The 23,730-nt window shown below is 37.1% G+C and overlaps 1 protein-coding gene across 3 annotated transcripts in view; it reads right to left on the bottom strand.

The window, feature by feature from the left end:
• Nucleotides 1-1,431: 1,431 nt before the first annotated feature.
• The window catches only part of NUP58 (nucleoporin 58), a gene marked incomplete at both ends in the record, with an annotated part of 36,338 nt that continues 14,039 nt past the window's right edge, over nucleotides 1,432-23,730 (bottom strand). For 2 of the 3 annotated variants that reach the window (XM_079549636.1, XM_079549637.1), the window contains 8 exons: nucleotides 1,432-1,601; nucleotides 7,426-7,521; nucleotides 10,312-10,410; nucleotides 16,289-16,490; nucleotides 19,196-19,278; nucleotides 21,308-21,426; nucleotides 21,753-21,832; nucleotides 23,133-23,307. In XM_079549636.1, coding sequence (XP_079405762.1) covers nucleotides 1,432-1,601; nucleotides 7,426-7,521; nucleotides 10,312-10,410; nucleotides 16,289-16,490; nucleotides 19,196-19,278; nucleotides 21,308-21,426; nucleotides 21,753-21,832; nucleotides 23,133-23,307 — 1,024 coding nt within the window. The remainder of the gene's footprint in view (nucleotides 1,602-7,425; nucleotides 7,522-10,311; nucleotides 10,411-16,288; nucleotides 16,491-19,195; nucleotides 19,279-21,307; nucleotides 21,427-21,752; nucleotides 21,833-23,132; nucleotides 23,308-23,730) is intronic. The other variant, XM_079549638.1, reaches the window with a different exon arrangement.

Raw genomic sequence — 23,730 nt, 5'->3', positions numbered from 1 at the left:
AAATGGTAATAACACTTCCATAACTGAAATAACTCGATGCTTGGAGAAAAAACAAAACCAAAACACCCTTATGCACTTTAACTGTTTTAGAAAAAAGGTGCTTTTGTGAAAACAGTGAATATTCATTTGATGCATCTTGTATACAGAAAGCAACACTCGAACCCAAAGTCCCATATTCACATTTCCACTCACATAGGCAGTACGTACCTCTTTAGGATGCTTTCCAGATGTTTGTAGCACATACTGAATTGGAAATGCAGCACAAGCAGCTATGATGTAATACACAAAATTTATACTCTACTGTTGCAGTAGTTTAACCTTCAAATTACATCATTTTTCTCAATTCTTCAGCAGCAACTTACTGTACTATAGCTCATATTGAAAGCAGATATACACCTGCTCTGGTGTTTGTGCTAATAGCACCGACTAGAAGCAGCTAGTGAATCAGCTCTGATTTGTAACAGTTAATTCCAATCATGGCTACAATGGTACAATCCACCCCCCCTCCAGCTGCTAGGAAGAGCTCATGCAGGTTGACTGCTCTGCTTGCAAGCAGACCTTGTGGAACCCTGAAACCCCGCAACGTCCTGCCGTGCAGCTGAAGAAAAATCAGTTTGGGAACATTACTAGGAAATGTCTGAGTCGAGATCCCAGCTTCTTCTTTAAGAACTGGTTGAGAAATGGCTAAAATAAACAACTTCACACACTGCATCCACTGAACACCGCATACAGAACTTCATGAGATCGTAAACATTTTACTTCAGCTGGTCTTAAGCAACAAAACACAAGCAGCAATGACGACACAGCCCGGGACCCCCCGTTTGAAATCCATAGAACATCAAGATGTGGAACCACAGAGCAACGTAGACAAACAGAACACAAAGTAAAGGAGACCTGTCTGTGGGGAAAGGTTTGCACATCTGGTTTTATTTTATACATACACATACACACTGGTGTGTGCACTGTACTGTATATATTTACATCCATATACACAGAAACACCCTGAAGTAGATTTAAAGGCCATATCCAGGAACAGAAGATATGAACTCTAGTATTTGTACTAGAATATACTTTCTGTACAAAAAACAAATATGCATATATTCATATGGTATAAAGCTTATTAACAAAAAATATTCTGCTACTAACATTAGTTTAAATAGATGGTTTTACAAGAATCTTTAATAATGCAGTATAGAACATTTCTAAAACTAGGGCCAAAAATAAAAATACATAAACAGGTTTATATTCACAAGAAAATAGCTGTTCAGTATGATTCATTTTGTGTTTCAGACTAGGGAAAAGTAGCAACTTTTTTTTTATTTTTATTTTTTATAAATCTCGCGGATGCGATTTAATCAATGCATCAATCTAGAAAAATAGACTTCTCAGATGAACAAAGTTGATTCACTTCCACTTCCCTAAGAGAGGTGCCTATCTCTTCCCTCGCTTGTTTCCAGCTGGAGGTTTCTTCAGCTGAAGAAGTTGCCCTCCTGTCCCAAAGCCTGCAGATGCAGGATTAGACACCCCGAACGTCAAGCCAGCTGATGCTGTGATGCCAGGATTGCTGAAGTTAAACCCAGATGTAGTCGAGCTGCCAAAGCCTTATGAAGGAGGGAAAAGACATTTTAAAACATGGCTTATATCGGGATTGCAAATTTGTTTCTCCTTGGAGCTGTGAGCATCAGCTACTTTATTACTATATTTATAGTACTGTATACCAATGTGGATCTATAACAGTACGTCGTGTTGCTAATACGTGTGGACTTGTCAGCTATATCAGTTGGGATATTACAGCTCTAACACAGCCTACTTCAGTGCAAGTGCTTCATAAGCAACTCTAATCTTAGATCACAGCCTGTTTATACAATACCACTATTCACATCAAAGTGGCAGCCACAAATCCCACTGAAACTGCACAGCAGTTGTAGCACCATAACCCCCAGCCCAGGCTCCCAGCACTGCATATTGAGACACGTAACACATATAAAGCAGGGTGGGAAGGGAAGGCAGAGGTACAAGCAGACCACGAGCCTCACTTCACCTCACAGCAAGTTAATGGCAAAGCTGGATACGCAGCCCCCTGCCCTACTGACTAGGCTACCTTTCCCTGCCCTTGCAACATAAGTGGCACAGACCCTACATTAAGTAAGAGGTAGGAAAGGTTCAAAATCTCTGTCAAATTCCTGGTATCTAAAAAACACCCTTTATGACTTGAGTCAAACAGCAGCCTTGAAAACAAAGCTCTGGAAAACCGAATGAATAGGTGAGCAAGTTTTGCTTTTGCTCACATTGATGTAAAAAAGGAGGGAGGAGTTACAAAAAAATAATTCCACTCGGTTCAGCTACAAAGCAAGATCAGCTGAAGAAAATCCATTCACCATTTTCAGCAACAGTAAAGCTTCATCATTTTACTTTCTTTTTTGAAGTATAACCAACTTGGTAATACTCAAAAGAGAGAACTGAAGGATAAGTTTCCAACTACTGGTCAACAAGCAGAAGCCCATAACTCTTCCATTCTCTGAAGAAAGCAGATAATAAACAATCACACAGTAAGTACGACAGGTGCAAGAGAAGATTTCAAGTAGCTTTATACATGTTGTACAATGTACATAAATATTAGAAAAAACAAGACTGATTCACAAACAAGTTTGTTCTTAATAAGCACTACTTAATTTCACCAGTTCTCTGGCAGACAGTAAAAGCAATCCTTTATTGTATCAGTATCAACTGAATATCTTATCTTTAAAGCCAAGAAATTAAAACCCAACTGGTTTTCTCAGCAGAATCTCAAGTTGCCCACATGAGCCTGATACCTTCCCTTTTCTCACTCAGCTCTTGCTCTAATGCTTCAGTTACATTTCAAAGTCTAAGGTGGAATTCTCCTCCTGTAACGTCTGGATCTGGGTCAGACAATCACACTACAGTAACTCATCTTGTCAAGGGGAAAACCAAGCCATTATGGTAACTGCAGTTCTTCAGCATACACTTGCCTGTGCACAACTCACTGTAATAAGTACGTGCATCTCAAGTGTATCTAGTGATATTGTTCGTTTGGCTTTCACCTAAGCCTTCTGGACTGATTTGTCTCTCATCCTAGATTGTAAAGGGTGAAGCAGATGTCTCTATCCTTCCATTTTCCTGTTAACTCTGAATACTAGGTAAGGTTTTGAAAGAATAAACTGGTTTTTCATCTGGAAATGCCATGAATGAAAAAAATCTTTAATAACATAAGCTGTTCTTCGTAAGTTAAATTTTTACTTCAAGTACAGAGCTGAGATAGCACAAAGTTATTGGTTTCTACAGAACACACAACACATACAATTCACAGTAAAGTTGTATGTGATCCACAGTGCCAGGGGTGAAATGCATGTGAACCACCTCCATGCAGCTGCTTCTGGACGCAGGGACGCAGGGAACACAACCTGAACTTTGAGTAATGTTAGAGAAAGAAAGATGCACAAGCTGTGTGTGACAGGCGACTGAGAGGATGTTTGTTAATTTACCTGTGACGCAGGAAGCAACAGCTGTAAGAGTGCTATTTAGGACGGCCACAGAAGTGTAGAAAGGTCAAAGGGATATTAATCTAAAAGGCTTTGTCCTACTAATTCTTTTAAGAGGAAAAAAAAAAAGAACCCTTACACAAAATATTCAAATGAAAATCTTGAGGTATCTTTAGAAATCAACTTCCAACAAGACGCACATTCAGTTTTAGAGGGACGAGCTGCACACAGTCTTGAATCACAGCTACAACATGATCAATTTCTGGCTTGAAATTAACATTACTTATGTATCAACAATTCCTTTCAGGAAGTAAGCAACCACCTGTCCTTTGGAGGCACAAACTTAGCATCAACCTTAAGGACCTTAGAGTACATTTCACTCATTGGGCATTTGCACCTCTGCTTCATAGCCATTGGAAAAGACCTTCAAGACTATCAAGCTCAACCATCCACCTGGCCTACTAAGCCACATCACACACACTCAAGCAACTCAAACTTCAGGCAAACCCTTCAGAGAGGTAAAGCCAAACAAAAGATATAAGCTTTCTCATAACAGGTTGTGGTAGTTTGCTGTTCTTGTTTCAATGCCACAGGGATAACCAGCAGTTGAGCAGACCTCAAAAGCAATCTCCTCCTCCCTCCATATTACAATAGGACACTAATTCAAAACGGATTTCCAGCACAGCTCTGGCTGATTTACAAAGGCCTCTGTTACTTGCTCATTGCTACTACATATTGATTACACATAGGTCCATTTTCCAACAGCAGAAGCATGTCCTTCCATGATCCCATTCAATTGTCTCTTGTATCATCATTGGCACTGCTATTCTTCAATAAAAACAGTTCTCTATTACAAATTCCCAACTCAGATTTCAAAGCATGCTTATTATCTCTGCTTTCACACACCCTCCCTCCCACAATATTATCTCTGAAAAATTCAGTGGTGATTTTTCTCCTTCTCTCATCATTTCGGGAGTCAGTGTTCTTAACATTCCACCTAAATCAGTCTTTTTGGTTGCCATTAAATAAATAAGGAGTTAGGAATTAAGATGGACTGTTCACTAGGAGTAGGCTCTTCACAATGGAAGGAAGCTCTGCCTGCATTTCAGAGAAACATTTGTTTTATTGCACAACTGTGCGCACTAAAGGAGTCTGTAGAATGCCTTGGGTTGAAAGGGACCTTAGAGATCATCCAGTTCCAACCCTGCCATGGATGGGGTTCCACCCACCAGCTCAGGCTGTCCAGGGCCCATCCAACCTGGTCTCGAGTGCCTCCAGGAATGGGGAATCCACAGCTCCTCTGGGCAGCCTGTGCCTCTCCACCCTCCTAATAAAAAAAATTTCCCCAACATCTAATCCAAATCTACCCTCTTTTTGTTTTAAACCATTCTCCCTTGTCATATCATTATCTGCCTGTGTAAGAAAAAGTCAGTCTCCTTCCCTGTCATAAGCTCCCTTCAAGTAGTGGAAAGCTGTAATGAGGTCTCCCTGGAGCTTTGTCTTCCCCAGGCTGAACAAGCCCCACTCCCTTAATCTTTCTCCATAGAAGAAGAGCTAAAGCTCTCTGATAGTCTTTGTGGCCTCTTCTGGACCCACTCCAGCAGCTTTGCATCTTGTGCTGGGCCTGGACACAGTACTGAAGGTGATGCCTCATGAAGAGTGAGTAGAAAGGGACAACCCCCTCCCTCTCCCTGCTGGCCACCCCTCTTTTGATACAGCCCAGAATACCACTGGCCTTTTGGGCCAGAAGCACACGCTGCTGGCTTATGTCCAGCCTTCTGTGCACCAGAATCCCCAAGACTTTCTCTGCAGGGCTGCTCTCTGAGTTCTTCCTCCCAGTCTGTACACATGCCTGAGATTGCCTCGACCCCATTGCAACACCTTGCACTTGGCCTTGTTGAATCTCATCAGGTGACACGGGACCATTTTTCAAATTTGCCCAGGTCCCTCTGGATGGCATCCCTTCCTTCTATTGTATCAACTGCACCGCTCAGCTTGGGATCATTGGCAAACTTGCTGAGAGCACAGTCCCACTCCTGAGAGATTGATATCGAATTGAAAGAAGACTCGTTGCACTGCCTTTCACCTACTGACACACTGGATATAGAGTATAGGGACTGCTCCTGGACTGAGCTCAAGCTGCTATGAAAAGTTGCTTAAGTACTTTCATAGCACAAAATTCTCTTCAGAAACACAAACTGAAACTGAGAGAAACTGTAAATACTACTAGAAAAAAAACCACCAAAGTTTTGTAACAAATGTATGTAACTCAAACACTCAACAGGAACTCTTTGAGGACCTCTAATCTTCATTCTAAACTAAGAACAAACTGGTGGAAAGAGGAGAGTTGAGGCATTACCTAAGCAACCCTAGATAGGATAGCAGAATACTTCCTTATGAATGGGCAAAACACCAACCAAAATGCTCACATCTAAACAAAAGCAGTAACATCAGTATAACCACACATGCCACCTCCACCCATCTCTCAACTGCTGAAAAGAGAAATTCAGAAAAAACATAAAACTACCTTATGGTGAGTAATAAAATATTCCTGTTTCAGGACTCTGGAAGTGTTACTTTTGGAAATAGGACATATAAGCTAAAAAAAAAATTACTAGCCTTACACATAATTTATACACAAAGTATTTAAGAGTTTATGCAATCCAGAAGCTATAGATCAGAGTTTTGGACATAAAAGGTAAAAGTTAACATGCTTCAGGATAACCAAACTGTCACAGAATTTTCTACTCCATGATCCCAGCCTAAATGAGGATCTTCATGAAGACTATTTTAGAAAGTAGGAAGTAATTACATTTAATCCTTAACGTTCCTGGTTACCACCTTCTGTATCTGTGACTCGAGACAGCTGAAAACAATTATAATCTTATTGTGTCCAACTCATTCATGCTGCTAAAAAGAGGCTGCAGTGTTATTTGAAAACATTATTATGAACAGAAATGTCATCAGTGCAAGTTTTGACTTACTCGATATTAAAAAGATGTAAAAAAAAAAAAAAAAAAAAAAAAGCTGATGCTTTGCGTGCTGCAAAGCCAGATGTTCTACCAGAAATGCAGTAGGCAGTTACACCTTCATTCTGCTATACAGCCAGATTAGTGAACTATCCCCACCTTATAACACAAAGCTTAAGGTATTTCAGAGGCCTATTTTATAGAATGATCCAATGTTAACCAAGAAAGTAAAAACTCATGGGAACTGAAGATGCTGGTCCACGCTGACCTACTGGACAGTTACTAACAAATAGCAGTCATTTATTGTGGTTATAATAATAGCAGTTAAAACTTCTTTTTTAAAAAGCAATCATCATGCTACTAAAATCTGATTCCTGGAGACATGATGCTCCTTCAGTCTGTCACTGAAGAAAGGCTGATAAGCTACATAATTCAAAAACAAGCTCTAATTTAAGTAGTAAATAGAGATGCAAGTTATAGGAGTCCCTGTAAGATTTCAGCTATCTGAATTAAGGAGAAACTACATCCATATTTTCGTCTTCTCACCATCATCCAGGTAAAACAAAGTAGTGAGATGATGCCGACAAGATTAGCTCCATTGTCAGAGAAATAATTTCATTTCATAATAACGAACACATGAATTATAGGCATACAGAAAGATACCTATAATTTGCTCTTCAGCATATACAGGATAAGAAAAAACATCTGTAAAACGTTTATTTTTAAATACAGGAAGTGGAATTACTGGTATACTTGTCACTAATTTATGCATTCATTTCAATAGCTCAGCAACAGTATGGCCTATGCATTCAGGCAGTAACTGCACTTCTATGCCTCAGATTGCATCTGATTCAATGTGATGGATGTTCCCCTCCTTCAGTTTTGACAAACACCATTAGAAAAAAAAAAAAAAAAAAACAACACACTCAAAACTTGAATTAAATAAACCAACCAACCTGCACTTAGACTTCCTGATGGTTTACTTGTTGTTCCAAACCCAAATGACGATGCTCCTGTGGCACTGCTTCCAAAGGCAGAGCTACTTCCAAATCCTAGCAGAACAGTAAAGACACACAACAAAAAAATTATAGGCACAGCAATTAAGGACATACAGGTTTTGGGCAAGTATTCTAAAAACAAACTGTTCTAAGCATTATTTGGTAAAGATATATTTCCAAGGCCACCACCATAGGTGGCGTTCTCAACATAGCATTGATTTCTGTAAGAAATCAGTGTGAACAGGAAAGCCTTGGAGAATATTATTTCCTTCAAAATACAAAACTGAATAAAACAAGCTATAAATGATTACAAGTGAAGTATCTGAGTTCACCAAATTGCTAATGAATTGCTGTTAAATCAGCAAGAAAACAACATAACAAACAAGCCAAAACTAGGAAAATTCAGACAAGTTATATGACTTGTATTACAGAAAGCTGTAATCTTCATCCACAACTCCAAAAGAAAAATTCCCTGGGCTTAGAAGAGAGCAGACTTCTCCTTGAGTTACTTGGCTCACTTCAGGGCTTATTTCATCCACCCCTACTCAAAGCAGAATGGTGATAAGATTTATATAACAAAGTAAATTAGAATCTAGAATAGAAACAATTTTATACTTTTTAATGGAAAAATCATCAAAAAAAAGGGCAGCCATGAATGTTTAACTGTATATTCATTTTGCAATTCCTATTTATGATCTCAACGAATAAATTTCAGAATTTCCAACTCTGTTATGAACATGAAGTACCTTCAAGATAAAAGGAAAAGCAAGCTGATATGTGCAGTTTGAGATTAAGGACAGATCAACAGAAGAGAAATATATTCTGTATTTTTTGTTGTCTCAAGAGACTGTGAGAATGAGCACAGTATATTCAAGGAGACGAGGCCCCTGCGTCAAGTGCGACGTGTTAGGTAATGTACTTCACTGAACGGAGTCTTTACCTCCTTTAGCAAAACAATCTTTACCTTTTAAAACTAGTAATGATTGGATACTATCTGAGGCTGTGTTCCATAGTCTTCTGTTGTTTTTAAACCAAGTGCAGTTTTAATTTAATATAACAGGAAATATCATTTGAACACAGGATATTTTGTTTTGAATGATGCACCTTTTTCCTCCTTTCTAGCTGGCAATGAATTACCAACAGTCAGGTCTCTATCAGCAAATATTTCATGAAGAATTGGGTCAATATGCTGCTTATCTAACATACTGAAGAGCTAAAGTCTGGATGCTTATAATCCACCAATTCATAAATATTTATGTTTCCCAGCTAAAATGCAGTTTCACGAATGTTAAAAATGCTGCTAAGTAAGAATTCCAAACGTCTGGAATATTCACTCTGCTCACTGCCTTCCAAGAGCATTGCTGCAGGCCAGTTAATAATAAGAATTAAGTATTCCTTTATTCTTCTATAGTTGCTTCTGTGAGACAGCTTTCTCGATTTGCCAAAAGACCGAATCTTTACAAATTAATATAGAATAGATGAAACAAGCAACTGCATACTGGCTTATGAGAAAGGGGCAGTAGGCCTCTAATGCTAAATTAAAAGCAGATGTCCACCTATTTAAAATAGAATGCTCCTTATGTTGGTAAGACTGATAAACACAAACAATCTTTAGACTATAACTGCTTTGGTTGCATCTAAATTGCATCTAAAACACTGCAGGAATAACAATAATCCACAGTTATTCTTCATTCAGCCCACCATTGTTATTTCTCCTGTTTGTTGTTGTTTTATAGACTTATCTGAGATAAAAACTGAGGTAAAATCTGATGTGAAAACCTACCAGTAGACTTAAAGATAATTTCAAGATCATCATTTAAGGTAAAGTTGACATAATCTTCAAGTATTATCTATCATAGCAGTTAAGTGTTTCCAATAGCCAGTGATTTTATTATTTTTAAGTGTTACAGTAGCAGTTACCACACTTTGAGAAGATTCAAATGCAGGGATACAGAATGCAACTGCAGAAAGGATCTAATAAGAAAAACCACAACGTACCATTTGTGATCGTATAAATTGTCTTTGTAGATCTTACACAAAAGCTTCAATAAACACTGCTGCCTTTTGATGTGTAGTGTAGGAACCCCTGACTGATATAGATAGGAACATTTGTATGCAAATATATTTCTAGTTGTAATGCATTTTCAGCAGAACTACATCAGAGGAAAAGGTCTATAAATATATTGAAGTTTTCTTTCAGGTGTCTCTTACTAGCACTATTAATCGACATTATGAAAGTATTTTATCCCTTCACTTTCAAATGTTGCTTTGCCTTACAGGTTGAAAAAGACTTTTCCCTACCTCACCACTAATGAACAGAGTGACAGCTAGAGCAAACATTTCAGCCAGCAGGACCCCAGAACTGTACTGTTCTCTAGCAATGTCATATCTTACTCCAATAAGAAACTGGCCCCCACAGCTAAGAGCTGTACACAACAGGTGAAACATCTCTATATATTAGTTATAGTATTCCCACGTGCTAACTTTCAAATACTCAAATTAGTGCAAAGTGTAGTTACAGAAGAATGGTGTTGATTCACTTTCCTACAGCTCATGAAAGGGCTTGGGTTGGAAGGGACCTCAAAGATCAAGTTCCAGCCCCCTGCCACGGGCAGTTGCCAACCAAGTTCCGTGGAGAACTTCAACCTGGGTTTTTACTACAGTATTGCATTAGCCACAGCTAACTCTTTCTGTAAGGCACGAAGAAGTTTGTGAAGTGCAGACTGCTGACTGTAAAGGTCTTGCCCCAAAACAGATCATCCTCTTGGTGAAGTTTCAGGTTTACAAGAGATTCAGATGTGCGATATCATAGTTCAATGAAATATTAGAAAAATTAAAGTGTACCTCCAAGGCTTGAAGAACCTAAGCCACTTGATTGCAAGCCAGTGCCAATACCTGAGCCGAATGGCGTTCCAAAACTAACTCCCAGAGATGGTTGTGGCCCTGGTATAAAAAAAATGAGAACAAACTTGCCTTACTCTTTCATAATAAAGAGGTCCTTCATTTATAAGTACTTGACCATGTGAACATCATCATTGCTTTCATCAAAATCCATTAAGACTCTAAACTTTACCTTACCTCACTTAACTGTCTGCCTTTATGTCCACCTGACAAAGATCTAGGAAAACACTGACTGTAATGAGGTCAAACTTGCCCCAAACTAGTAGCATGACAGTAACACCATTTACCACTTCAAAAAGTTTCACCTTGAACTTTCATAATTGAATCACTAATCAAGATCCTGATAGAACTATAGGTAACATATTGCCTCTTGTATTAATGGAACTGAAAAAGTGGTAACCTTTAAACCAAGAACAAAAGAACTGACACTATTCTATCAATTTAATAAATAGGAATCTTCAAAATTACTCAAGTATTCCATCCAAATTTAAAGAGAACACTAAGATAAAAAACAAGACAATGACTTTATTTTATTAAATTTATTGTTCATTTTTTAAGCAAGTCAATTACACAGTAACATGACAATTCGATTTTTTTTTTCCACACAAGTGATAACTGAGTTCTGTTAAGCTCTGCTACATTACACCATTCAGTAAGGTAAACTAGTCAAACCACCTGTTTTGATAAACATTTACAAAAGGCACGATTTTGTGTACCTTAAAGAATTAGATACATTCAAGATTTCAGAGTCAGAGTTTGTCCCATAACTAAAAAAAGTTGACAGTGGTTTCCCTGCACATTTGCACTGAGGTGCAGGACTGTTAAAAACCATTTTCAGTCTGCCAAGATAAAATTTACAGCCTCAGTTCATTTTATTTTTCTTACTTTTTTTTTTTTTAAAAAACCATTGGGAATAAAGGATCAACTTGCTAGCCCATTACTAACACATTTTAAAATAATTAATTCTGATAAATTAATATATTCTAACAGTTTTCACAGTACAATTTTATATTCCTGTCTTTTTCAAGCAGTTTTCAGTGCACTAGTCAGTTTCATCACAAAAAAATACAGTGCCAAACTCTTAATCCATAGGCATTTGCACCTTTCCTCAAGGCAACTTCCTTTGTCTTTGAACATGCTTTATTCACTGTGTCTGGGAGAGTCATGATTTATTCAAATGCTACTTTAAGGATCCAACAATTAAGTCTTTTTCCTTACCAGCTACTACAGTTTGGGTTTAATTCCAAACGTGCTCCTTAATACCACAATACTTTACATACCTAATATTTACCTAAAGTTCTAAATTGTAAGTAGTTCAAGCTTTAGAAATCATTTCAGTTTTTGAAGCTTTCAATGGAAAAATCACTTTGAATCAAGTGAAAGGCACTGTATATTAAAAGAAACATTTCTGCAAGGAACACAACTCTTACGTGATCCAAGCTGAATGACATCTGCATACTCACAAGTAGTGTTAAAGTAAATTTTAAGAGCAACTAAAAGTTGTTAGCTTTCTGTCTCCGCCTGGCAGGGAACACTTGGAAAACTCACACTAATCTTTCAGCTGAAGTATACCAGATGCTTTAACTACTATTTTTCACAAATTGCAAACTAGACTTGTTCACATCCAGTTTAAGTACTGATACATCTATCTAGCAGCTCTTAAAAAATAATAGTTTTCATCAATAAAAAGAGACCCTAAACAAGCCAGTCATCTAGTAAACTAAAAGAATCCCAAAACACATATCCAGTTCTTTCAGAGTGCACAGGTTTTCTATCTCAGTAGGAGGCACTGTTAGTGGAAGACCTTAAAACAAAACACTACAGTCTTCCAGGCAAGGTTTTTAATTCCCCCTCCAAATGCAATATGCTTTTAAGAGCCAGTAAAAAACATATAAAACAGGATCACATCTCTTAGGCTAACAAGCTTTTCACTGAGCAACAGTATTTGATATTTGCTGATTTGTACCATAATTTGTGCTGAAGGCATCATCAATACTTAAAGTTACTGTAAGTAAACAATTTTCAATAGCAAAAAAAAAAAAAAAGCCAGTAATAAAAGATTCCTCAATGCCAAAAGTACTAGCAAAAATTAGCACTTCTGGTTACTATAGGTACGAGACAAATTCTTTAAAACATGTAATTTAACACTCCTCTAACTTGCTATATTTGCCCTGTAGAGCATTTCAGTTTTGTTAATTGGACCCGCAACTGAGAGTCCAGACAGGTCAGCAAAATTTACCAAAGTGGCATTCTTCAACTTTTAAATCACAGCTGGTCCTAACAGTGAACAAATTCAGCGTCACAACTCGGATCTGATTCTGACAAAGTAATACATTGACTAGTTTTAACCAAGGTTAGTACCAAATTACACAGTAAAAAAAAATTAAGTGCTATGAAGATTTGAGTATCATTTTCTATCAACTCTTTCAAGTCAAAACACAAGTAAGTATGCTACGAGCTTGATTACACATTGACCAACTCTGCACTTCACCAGTCAAGGAGAGAGTAACTAAGTTCTTGGGGAGGGGGTTGGGTTTTTTTCTTGAAAGCAGAGGGAAGGTGAACTTGAAAAGCATTAAGACAACTTAGTCTTGCCAGAAAAACATCAGTTTCAGTCTCATGGATTCACAGCTGTTAGCTCACTAGGCAGTTGCTTCCATTAATATCTTTCATTTAGACTCATCAATAGTAAGCAGTAAACTAGCCACCATCATTTTAACTTCCATGCTGTTAAAAACTGTTCAGGGAAGATGCAAAGGAGGCTATGATTAGAACTGTAGCTACTACTGCACAAAAGCATAACTAGCCCCATTGCTATCAGTAAAGATGTGCTCTGAGTAAAAGTGCTAAACCAAGGAGAAAAGCTGCATGCAGACAAGATAAACATAATTTTATTAACTCTAGCTTCAACAGAACAGCACGAGAATTGTGCTTTACTGTGCACATCACAATCCTGGGATCATGATTACCTACCCCAGGAGATCAGTGCAGTGCATCTTTGCAAGCTTACTTCCATATGGCCAGGATCTACTGGCTTTGTTTCAATAGAAGTCAGACATGCCTTGGCACACAGAAAACAGATGCGATGCATATCAACATCCAGGAACTGGGGAAACAGCCCCCTGATCCCATATATTCAAGTCTAGATGTAGCTACTAAACTTTTGACTTGAACACAAATTTCAAATATATTACCTTTTTCAGAGAAAGGACAGTAACTCCAACTTAACCTTACAAAATAGACTTAACCATGTAAACATCAAATACTTTTTAAGAAGAGTGTAACCTTCCTGATCCCCCAATATTACAGTACCACACATTACACTTTAAATAAAAAACAAAACTTTCAAGTCCAGATTAATTGTCTTGTTTTATTTTTATCTTAAAAACAGCAACAGCAGGTCAGGTATTACACAGACCATCCCTCTTCTCCATTCCATACACCTTACTTCTCTCATAACCTTCTATTATCTTTCCTATATCCGACTCTGAAAGATCTAAATCTTCCAAAGGAATATGCATGATTAACTTCCAGTGGATAGATTATCAAATTTATAACAACACAAAGTTAAATCAAGCAAGCATTTGCAGTTTTACTGCAGGAAATGGCACTGAATGTTTTTCCTCAAGGAAGGAAAAGGAAAGAAAGAAGAAGCAATCTTCAAATATTTAAAGATTCTTGCAAAACTGAAATAATAGACTCTTCTCCACTCAGAAGAACAAAAGTGGTGGTCTTAAGTTGATGCTACGAAGTTTCAGGTAAGGTGTTGAGAACAAATCAAGAACTATCATCAGTAGTTTAGGAAGATTATGAAGTGTTCCTTCACAGCAAGTTACTAAGACGTGAAGATCATTCCGGATCAGTTCAGACTTGCTGTCAAGCCAGAGGGTAGGTAAGATGACCTCACATTCCATCTAACTATTTTTTAAAATGATATTTTAAGTGCTCCAGAAGTGCCACTCAAAACATCATTTACCTCAAGTTCTCCAGTTTATCAAACAAATTTAAAGGAGGGCAACAGTATTTCAGTTTAAAAAGCAGTAGACTTAAGTTCTTGTCTACTTTTGTTGGTATGTGCAAGATAAGTTTTGATGGCTTTGTTCTATCAGCACCACTTTTTGCAGCTGGTGCATTTTTGGCTTTTGATACACTGTCAAAATAAAAAGCCAAACAAAAAAAAAAAAAAGAAATAAACCACCACCAAGCCAACCTAATAAAAACAAAACAAAACAAGAACAACCAAAAATCCACACAAACGTTGTGCCCTTTGGCTCCTCGCACTACAAAGGAGTGTTACAAAAAAGCTCTGAGGTATGAAGTCACCTTACCTCACACCTGTTGATAAATACCAAGCCCACATTTTGTTCACTCCTACTCCTAAGGGAATATTCATGTCTTGCCAGCAGTGGCAAATTACTGAAGTTATTATCAGTTATCTCAAAACAGGACCAAGAAAAGGAGATTTGAATCCCTTTGCCACAATTCATGAAAACGTAAGTAGAAATTTAAATTCAACATCTCAATAGTGTGACTTGCACACACAAGCCTATAGTGATCACAGACAGTATAAAAAAAAGACACAAGGAGAAGGATGAAAGGAAAAGGAACTATTTTGGTAACGTTAATATGGATGGTAGTGTGGAAGCCTAAAAAAACTACCAGTGCAACTACAATTCATAATGTTTTTGTATAAAAGCAGAATCTTCTGTTGGCATCACTTCAACAGGACTTCCATGAATCAAGATAGCAGCAAAACAAGGAAGAACAAAGACTACAATAGAAATTAAGAATATAAACATTTCATAACTTCCTTTTCTGTTGCATTCAAACAATTTTGGCATAATTGTCTTTTAAGCTCATCTCCTTGCCAGGACTGGAAGCACGTTCTAGTTCCCTTCTATGGAGAGGACAAGGACTGCCTACTAACAAATCAAACTCCTAGAGTGATTGTTAAGCAAGTCTTTCATCAATCTTTCAAAGTTTGATCACCGCTAGAAGACAAGGGAGGGAGAAAAGTTGCTAATTTGGCTTCCAGTACAAAGAGGTAAACGTCTTAGAAAAGCATTAGAATGCAGCTAACTGAACTTCTCATAATTTGCCAATGCATGTTCAAGTAAAATTAAATGAAAGGCTATTATTTCTGACAAATAATTATACACCAATTAACTTCTCTATGTTCAAGAATCCCTCTCTGAGAAGCATTGGTTAGAATGTCAATTAAGGTGCCAAAAGTTACTTCTTTTGCTGTACATATTAATTTTTTTATTGGCAGTGGATCAGGTATTTCTTCTGCTTTAATTTCCTCCTACGTATACACGCATTACAGAGAATCACCAATCCACTTTACTTTCTCTACTAATATTCACAACAACAGAACAGCCTGCAAAAACTACCCCAGCATCACCCTGGGTTGGCTATAAAATAAGTCAGACACCCACACTCCTATCCCTACAGATTTTTGTTCAACTATCCTTCCTGTTCTACAGCATTTTTCATTTTACAGTTCCAAAGTGCTATATAAAAATGCATTATTCATTTTACACAAAAAAAGGGTGATGTGTCTTTAGATATTCTCTCCTTACTGATTCTTAAATAATTCACTATAACCACATAGTTCTGGAAAGAGGCTACGCTAAACGTATTCAGAGATGTTACCAAAGAGTAAAGACTCACATTCCAAGGGGGTAAATTAGAACAATACAGTAAATATCACTAATACAAATAAATCCACAAGTTTAAGTATCTGTTGTATAATTATTGCTAAGTCTACCCTGCTTTTTCTATTGGCTATGCATCAGTAACTTTACTCATCACAACGTTTAGAGTTTTAGTCTAACACAAAGGAAGACTGCATAGAAAATGTTACACAAATTGACTACTGTTGTAACACTAATAATCTATAACTTGAATGCACTCAGACCTGTAGCAGGCTGTTGCTGCTGAGTAAGTGTGGCAGCCATGGCAACGGCTGCTGCATTTGGTATGTTGCTGAAAGGGGTCGGTCCAGTGGTAACGCGTGGCGCGCTCTGCCACTTCTTAGCTTCTGTTCGTCTTGCCTCAAACACATCCATGGCATCTCCCAGAAAGGTTTTCCTGTAGCCAAGGTATTGGTCTTTGAGCATCTGAAGGGGTGGGGGAAGCCATTTTAGTTCAGTATATTTGACATAAAAGCATAACTTACTAAGAAAAAAAAAAAGAAAGAGACCAAGTTATAAATATCATTTCCTTGAATTTCTTAAAAAGACCTGAAAGGATCCAGTCAAGTTAGAAACTCCACAGCCATAAGTTTTTCTTTGCTTATATGCTGCAAAGTGGTTAAATGAAATAGAGGGACGTTCAGAACGATATCAAAGTCTTTTAAAGTAGGTGTAAATCAACACCATTTGATTTTTGTCAGTACACTAGCTGAGCAAAGAGAAAATACAGCAGCATTATTCATCATAACAAGTTTCCTTCTGTGCTACCCTGATCACATTAAAATATCTTCTGCTCTATTTCACCTCTATTTCTGTCTCTCCTTGCTTGCACTTCTCACTACAAGCTCAAAGAATGTATCACTTTAAGAGTCATTCCTGTTTTTGATACATTTTGTTAGCTAGGTAACATACTGCATTTGCACTCACTCATTCTTTTGCTTTAGACTACCCAATTTGTTCCCTTTTCCCTCACCTCAAGACCCCACCTTCTGTCCCAATACCTCACTTTGTCTTATGAAGCACTTCTACCTCTATCACAGATGAGGGAAATACGGATATCTTAGGTAACATAAAAGGACTAAATGACTTCATTTAACAAACTGGTAAAACTGATTTCATTAACAGAATATCCTGAAATAAAATAGGGTTACTAAAAACAAAATAAAACCCAGTAGACTGAACTGAATTTTATGGAAGACATACTACTTCCCAAGATTCTGGCTAAGCAGATGCTTGTTTTACGAAGGTTAAACGTGCTCCTTTTCTCAGAAAGGCTTCTTACTCTGGGTTTTAAGTCTGAATCTATCAGAAATCGCACCCATCAGAAACAAAGATTTCTCTCATCATCAGAACAGGACTGCTATCTTTGGAGATAAAAGATGCCTGTGGAACTTTGATGAGATGTAACACAATGCCAGAGCTCAGAAATGGCATTGGATAATCCAGAGCAGGTCCTAAGGCAGAATGATTAAATTAAGTTCTCCACCTTATTGTGCCCAAGCACATTTTACTTTTCACTGAATCTGGATATAAAAATGCATCATTATGTAAATAGATTTATCAGCTAACCCTGTGCAAAGAAGTTTCAGGCCACATTTTACCACAACTTCAGACCTTTGAGGTGAAGTATACATGCAAGCCAAAAAGCCTTCTTCAGATAAAGGAACGAGTTGTGGTGATAGCTCTGCCTCCATAAATCATATTAGAACCATCAAATGATGAAGAGGCAGCGCTTTCAAAACTGCTCTACTCTCCTAATGTCTCCTATCAGTTGACAAACCAAATCAGACCGCTTGAATGACCCTCTGCAGTATGTTCATTTCCCTCATTTTTGAAGCTTTAGTTGTAATTTTGTTTTCCAAAGTATCAGCCATCACACTCATGAGACTGAGACTCCCAACAAGAAAAATCCTTCAAACAATCCCTTATTTTCAGGCAATAATAAAAAAATAACCTCTTTCATAATGAGTCAGGCCAACCAATTACTTGAAGCTATCACTGCTAACACCTGCATACTAACCCAGCTCTTCATATCAAAGAAGACATGCATCACACACAGATCACATCACAACTTTGGTCACACTCAGATCTTAGGAACAAGAAACATAAAACACTTTTGGAATCCTTTTTGTTTAATTATGCTGAAATTATAGGAGAAGCTGATCTATTCTGTACCTGGTAACAAAACGAGTTAACCAGAGCACAAAAGCCTGATGGTAGGTAGCTGTAATCCAGTAAATATCCATGCTGACCAAAGCAGCAAGATACAAAGATATAATTCCTACAAAAGCTTTAGCATTCCTTAACTTTTCCTTAAAGTCAATGTCTGTAAGTGTTTACAGAACTAGCAATATAAATTTTAGGGAAAAAAAAAGCAGAGTTTTTTTTTTTTTTTTTTTTTTTTTTTTAAACCTATTTTGCAAAACCAAACACTTGCACTTTGCTGTTTTAATGTGTTGGAGCTTGCTTTTTTTGTTACCATGAAGAGTTGACGCTTCTGAGACTATAAAACACTGACATTGTCAGTTTGTCCAGAACTGTAATGAGAAACTCAAGCTGGAGCCTATGGTGGAAAACTCAATGCTAACTTGGCTCCTATGGTGCCCTACTGCATAAGCGTTCTTTCAGCAGTAGTCATTTTATATATATATATATATATGCAACTTTTCAAGAAAACCAGGTTATAGAAAACAAAGCCAGAACACACTTATCACCAACATCCTTCATGTAAGAAAAAAAAAAAAAAGTATCTTCTTTTTCCTGCTACCTATTTGAGTAAGAGCATATGTAGATTGTCCTTGCTTGACATCAAGATGTCACTGAGCACAACATATCCACATGAGCAAAAAAAAAAAAAAAAAAAAAAAATCAAGAACTGATTAACAATGAAAAGAAATTACATTAAAAACATTTTGTAACTTTAGTGACAGCTCAGCTGCCACCATCACTACAGACAGATGTTTCAAATTAAACTTCAGCTGAATGAAAGCTATCCTTTTAATCCAAGCATATAAGACAATTGTTTTGTTTTTTAAACAATTTAACAGAAAAAAGCATACTTGAAGATACAGTATCAGTTATTAACAGTGACTCTCCAGTTCTTTCACTAAACACATAAGAACGTGACATACCTTTACGTTTTCATGTATGGACTGAAGTTGTGCTGCTAAAGCTACAAACGTTTGATAGATTTTCTGCATAGCCATAGACAAATCTGGAAAAGGCACACAGAATATTGGTAAATGACAACCTTATTTCCAGGAGGAAAGGTTTAGTGTTTATGCTATAGAAAGAAGCCCACTCTGAATCCACACAGAACACAACACAGAAAGACTATATGAAAATAAATTCATGTCTATGAGAAACCCAATAGCATATGTTTTCTACTCAATAAATCCAGTAGAATGCTCAGTTGATTTTGCATAGAGATGAGAGAATAGAGGCCTTACATACACTTAGAAAACACGATTAACAAGCATTACAGAAACTCTTTCCTTCTATTCACAAACATATCACAAACTGAGTAAACTATACCAGTGGAGCTTTGTTGCCTACATAAATTCCTAGATTTACAATATCCTACTTACCACACAAATACAAAATTGTTTTCAGTGTATCTAAAATAATGTAAACCTTTAGGATTAAAGATGAAATCTCAGAAGGTTTGTGTAAAATAAGGTGCTGACAAAAAAGCTTTTTTTTTTTTTTAAACTACTTTTTTTTAAAAAAGTTTTAAAGAACTGCATGCACCAAAATGACAGATGGAAAGGTAATGTAGGGATCTTCCATTGAGATTAGATTGCTTCATATTTCTAGAAGGAGGCACGTTAGCCACTGAAATCCAAAGAACAGCCATAAATTTCCAGAAGATGAGATATTTTGAGTACCAAAAGTATCTGCAGCTCCGCAGGGGAACTTCTCAATTATAACTTACAATTCTTTTTGAAGAAGAGAAGCTGGGGAGCTTTTGTATGTCATCCTGTAAATATGTGGAGCCAGTGGAATCTAGGAACACTGCTTTCAGACTCTTTGGAAAGATGGGGCCAATTTACTGATACCAAACTCAAGACACTTCAAAATTCAAGACATTCCAGGTCATAATTTCTGAGTTCTCTTGTATGCTGATAGGTCAGCTGTCTACACATAGAATACACAGCCGACTAGATTTGCTGACAGCAGACTGGCGCAGCAGATCAGTCCTTGCCCATGCAAGCAAAGAACTTTACACTGCAGCAGTACATTGCTGAAAAGCCTGTGGAACACTGTTTTGGGAAAACTTCTTATCAGAGATCTGGATAAAGGGACACAGTCTTCTTCAACATCTGTAGCAAGCTGGCTCTGACTAAGAAAAGTCCTCATTTTGATTGTGACTGGCCAGAGCAGACAGACTGCTTGTCTGTTCAGACAGAGCACTACAAGGACATGAGGTGCCAGACCATGAGGTGCTAGGACCCAGCCTAGCCAGAAGGGTCAGAGATGGGTATCACAGATGTTAATGCTCCCTCTTTTATGCTTACCAAATGGAAATGAAATCAGATTTTCTCACTATAACATTAACCTCTAAGAACGCTGCACAACGACAAATGAAATGAGTGATCTGGAAGCAGAACAAACAAACAAAAAAACCCTAACCAAATGACCAGGAAAACTTGGGCCAAGTTAAGAAAAGACTGCAGAGCAGGGTGATTTCTCTGATGTTTATGAGTTCATTAGGAACGTAAACAAGGACAACAAGATGGCAAATGCATACACACTGCCAGAAAGGGAGCACAGAACTGCTCTTAAGTATTCTCAAAATATCTCAGCTGTGCCCTAGTCCCATGAAGAGCCCTGAACTTCCATTCACAGCTCCCACGCAGGAGCCCTAGCTGAATGTAGGAAAGACTCAGAAGCCACTCTCATGAAAGAGCAAAAGTCAGACAACATGAGCGTAAGAATATAACACTTCTTTACTTCCTAATTTTCAGATGGACTGAAATTATGATTTGTTTTCCTAGACACCTTCCAAAATTTCCAAATGACACAAACCAAGCACACAAACTGCATCTCAGGAAACAAATTCATTTTACAAAGCTTAAAAGACTTTACAAATTCAAGGCTATATTCCAAGCCACAGAATTTACCTGAACATTTGTTCTGTACATTAAGTAAGGAGATTAATTACTGTTAATTTTAGTTTTTCATTAAGCCTACTATAAGCATAATATTTTTTGTGTCTGAAACATTTAAGTAGAAACATTTACCTTGTGGAGTTATATGTGAATTATTTGCTTGAGTAGCAAGATGATTTTCCAGTTCTTCTATTTGTTGCCTATACTGCCGCAGTTGTACTTCAAACTGCTCTACCAAGATTCTGAAGTAGCTAGGTGAGTAAAACAGTGAAGTTTAATCATATGATTTCATGGATTTGCCACCATTTGAAAACAAAGAACACACCACCACGTTAGCTGTCTACATTCATTTCATTACTTGCAGCAGGTATGTTTTAATGACATTTTTGATGTTGTTCTACTAGCAGAAAAAGAGCAAGGACTGCATTTCTCATGCCTGAGATCCAATAAGCACTGATACAATGAAGCATTCAGTACAGACATTACAAGAAAAAAAAAAGTGTCAACTTAAGAAGTTATATTATTGCCTTTTTTTTTTTTTTTTTTTTCCTCTTTTTTATAAGCAACAGTAACTCACTCTGCTGGGGCTGTGTTTTCATGCTGGAGACCAGGAGGAGTTTTCTGTGTTCTTAATGCTATTTCTGCATTCTTTAGCTCCTAAATAAATGAGGAAAATTAATAAAACATAAGGTTCTGAATTAAATGTTCAAAAGAAAAATAACTACAATTCTTCAGTTAATCCACAAACATGGGAAGAAAACATTCTGTCAGTTAAAACTATGATAGAATATGACCAGAAATTCTTCAGAGAACAGATTGTCATGAGGTTGAAGAACTGCAAATACCAAAATATGTTTAGACAAGAAACAGGCAGCAGTGCACCCTGAAAGCTTGCTGATCATCTAGTTCTTTAAATATCATCTAGGCCAACCCTCCTGCTCTGGGCAAAGACTGTCACAGGTAAGGTTTGTATTCTGTTGTAACAAATTAACAGGCTATCTGAAGTAAAGACTAAGGGGGAAAAAAAAACAAAACAACAACAGTCAAATGCAAGAAAGTAACATGCCTAAAAAATAACAAAAAGGGCTATTTTGCCTTTAAAAAAGGCTTAGTAGTGTGATAATGCTTCTTTTCCAATGGAAAAGATCTTTTAAGCATGAGGATTAGACTAGACATTCTCTTTACTACTTTCTAATAATACTATCATTAATCATTTCTCAGTGCCTAGTTCTATTATTGATCATAAGGAAATAAGAGAGTATTACTAACAAGTTTTCTGCTTTCACAGCAAATAATTACCAAAGCACAACTATAGAGTATTTCCTTTCAAAATTTAGGAGCATATTTTCATTTTAGAATAAAATACACTTATAAACAAAGCAAGCAGTCAGAACAAGCCAGATGAAAGAACGAACGACACCGAGCTTAACTTGAATCAAGCTCTTGAATCAAGCACTTGAATCAAAACTTGAGCTCATGCTAGTTAGACAGTTAATACCAGGACCAGTGGATAGAGCTGACTTCTTCATTAAATAAATACTGGACATAACTAGACATGTTATCCCTAATATTTTTAATTTATTTTTTTAAGTGATGAGAAAACATACTTGCATTTCCACTGCTCAGCACATGACTGCAAAAAAACCTTCGCTAGCAGTTGAATGTGCAACTGAAATCAAACTAGAGTGGGTGCATATTCCCTTCTGTTGCCTACCTAAGTGTAGTGCTTTCCTGAATAAAGCTCTCCTTGCTGTTACACTTAGCTGAAAATACTGGCATCACAGATTTCAGTCAGTCGCCACCTCCAGTAATTTCAAGAAGATCAGAAGGGATTCAACTTCTCACTTTGTTTACAACTGCTTCAGTTTGGAATTTCGACACCTTAACTTGACTGATAAAGAAGGGTATATATCCCACAGCAAACATTCAAGCTCTACTTAAGAAAAAAATGTGATACCTGTGCAGTTTCCATTTTCAGCTTGTCAATATTAAGAGTGTTTCTTTGTAATCCACTGGCAACTACAGACAGAAGCTGTTTCAGAGCTTTTATATCTTCCTGTACTTTAAGCATTGCTTTAGATGACATTCTACTAATTTCTTCCTGAACTTGTTTTTGTTCTTTCACAAATTTCCTAGAGAAAGGGGGGAAAAAAAAAGGAGGTGGTAGGAAAGAAAATAATGTACTCAACTTAAAGTACTGAAGTGTTTACTTTAGTTGCATTATTCAAATAGTAATGAAGTTAATTTTCCCAAAAACCAGGTACAGAATAGTAAAATGCAGAGTAACATTAACTCTTAATATGCTAATACTGTAAATCAGCAAAAAACACAAGACTTTAATAGTAACTGTATAAACATTTTACACTGCACCTGATAGCTAAACTACAATTTATATATACCTAAAAGTACATAAAGTAATTTCTACATTGAACTCACAAATATTCTAAAACATAGTCTAGTTAGAGGCTGTATAACTTGCCTCTTTCCTGCCTGAATCAAGGCTAGCTTGCAGTTCTCTTCATGCTATGCAAGATCCATAGTGTACATGCAAACAG

The sequence above is a fragment of the Tetrao urogallus genome (assembly GCF_951394365.1).
Source record: "Tetrao urogallus genome assembly, chromosome: 1".
Classification (NCBI taxonomy): Eukaryota; Metazoa; Chordata; class Aves; order Galliformes; family Phasianidae; genus Tetrao; species Tetrao urogallus.
Note: the sequence above shows the minus strand (reverse complement) of the source record. Positions and strands in the feature narration are given on the sequence as shown.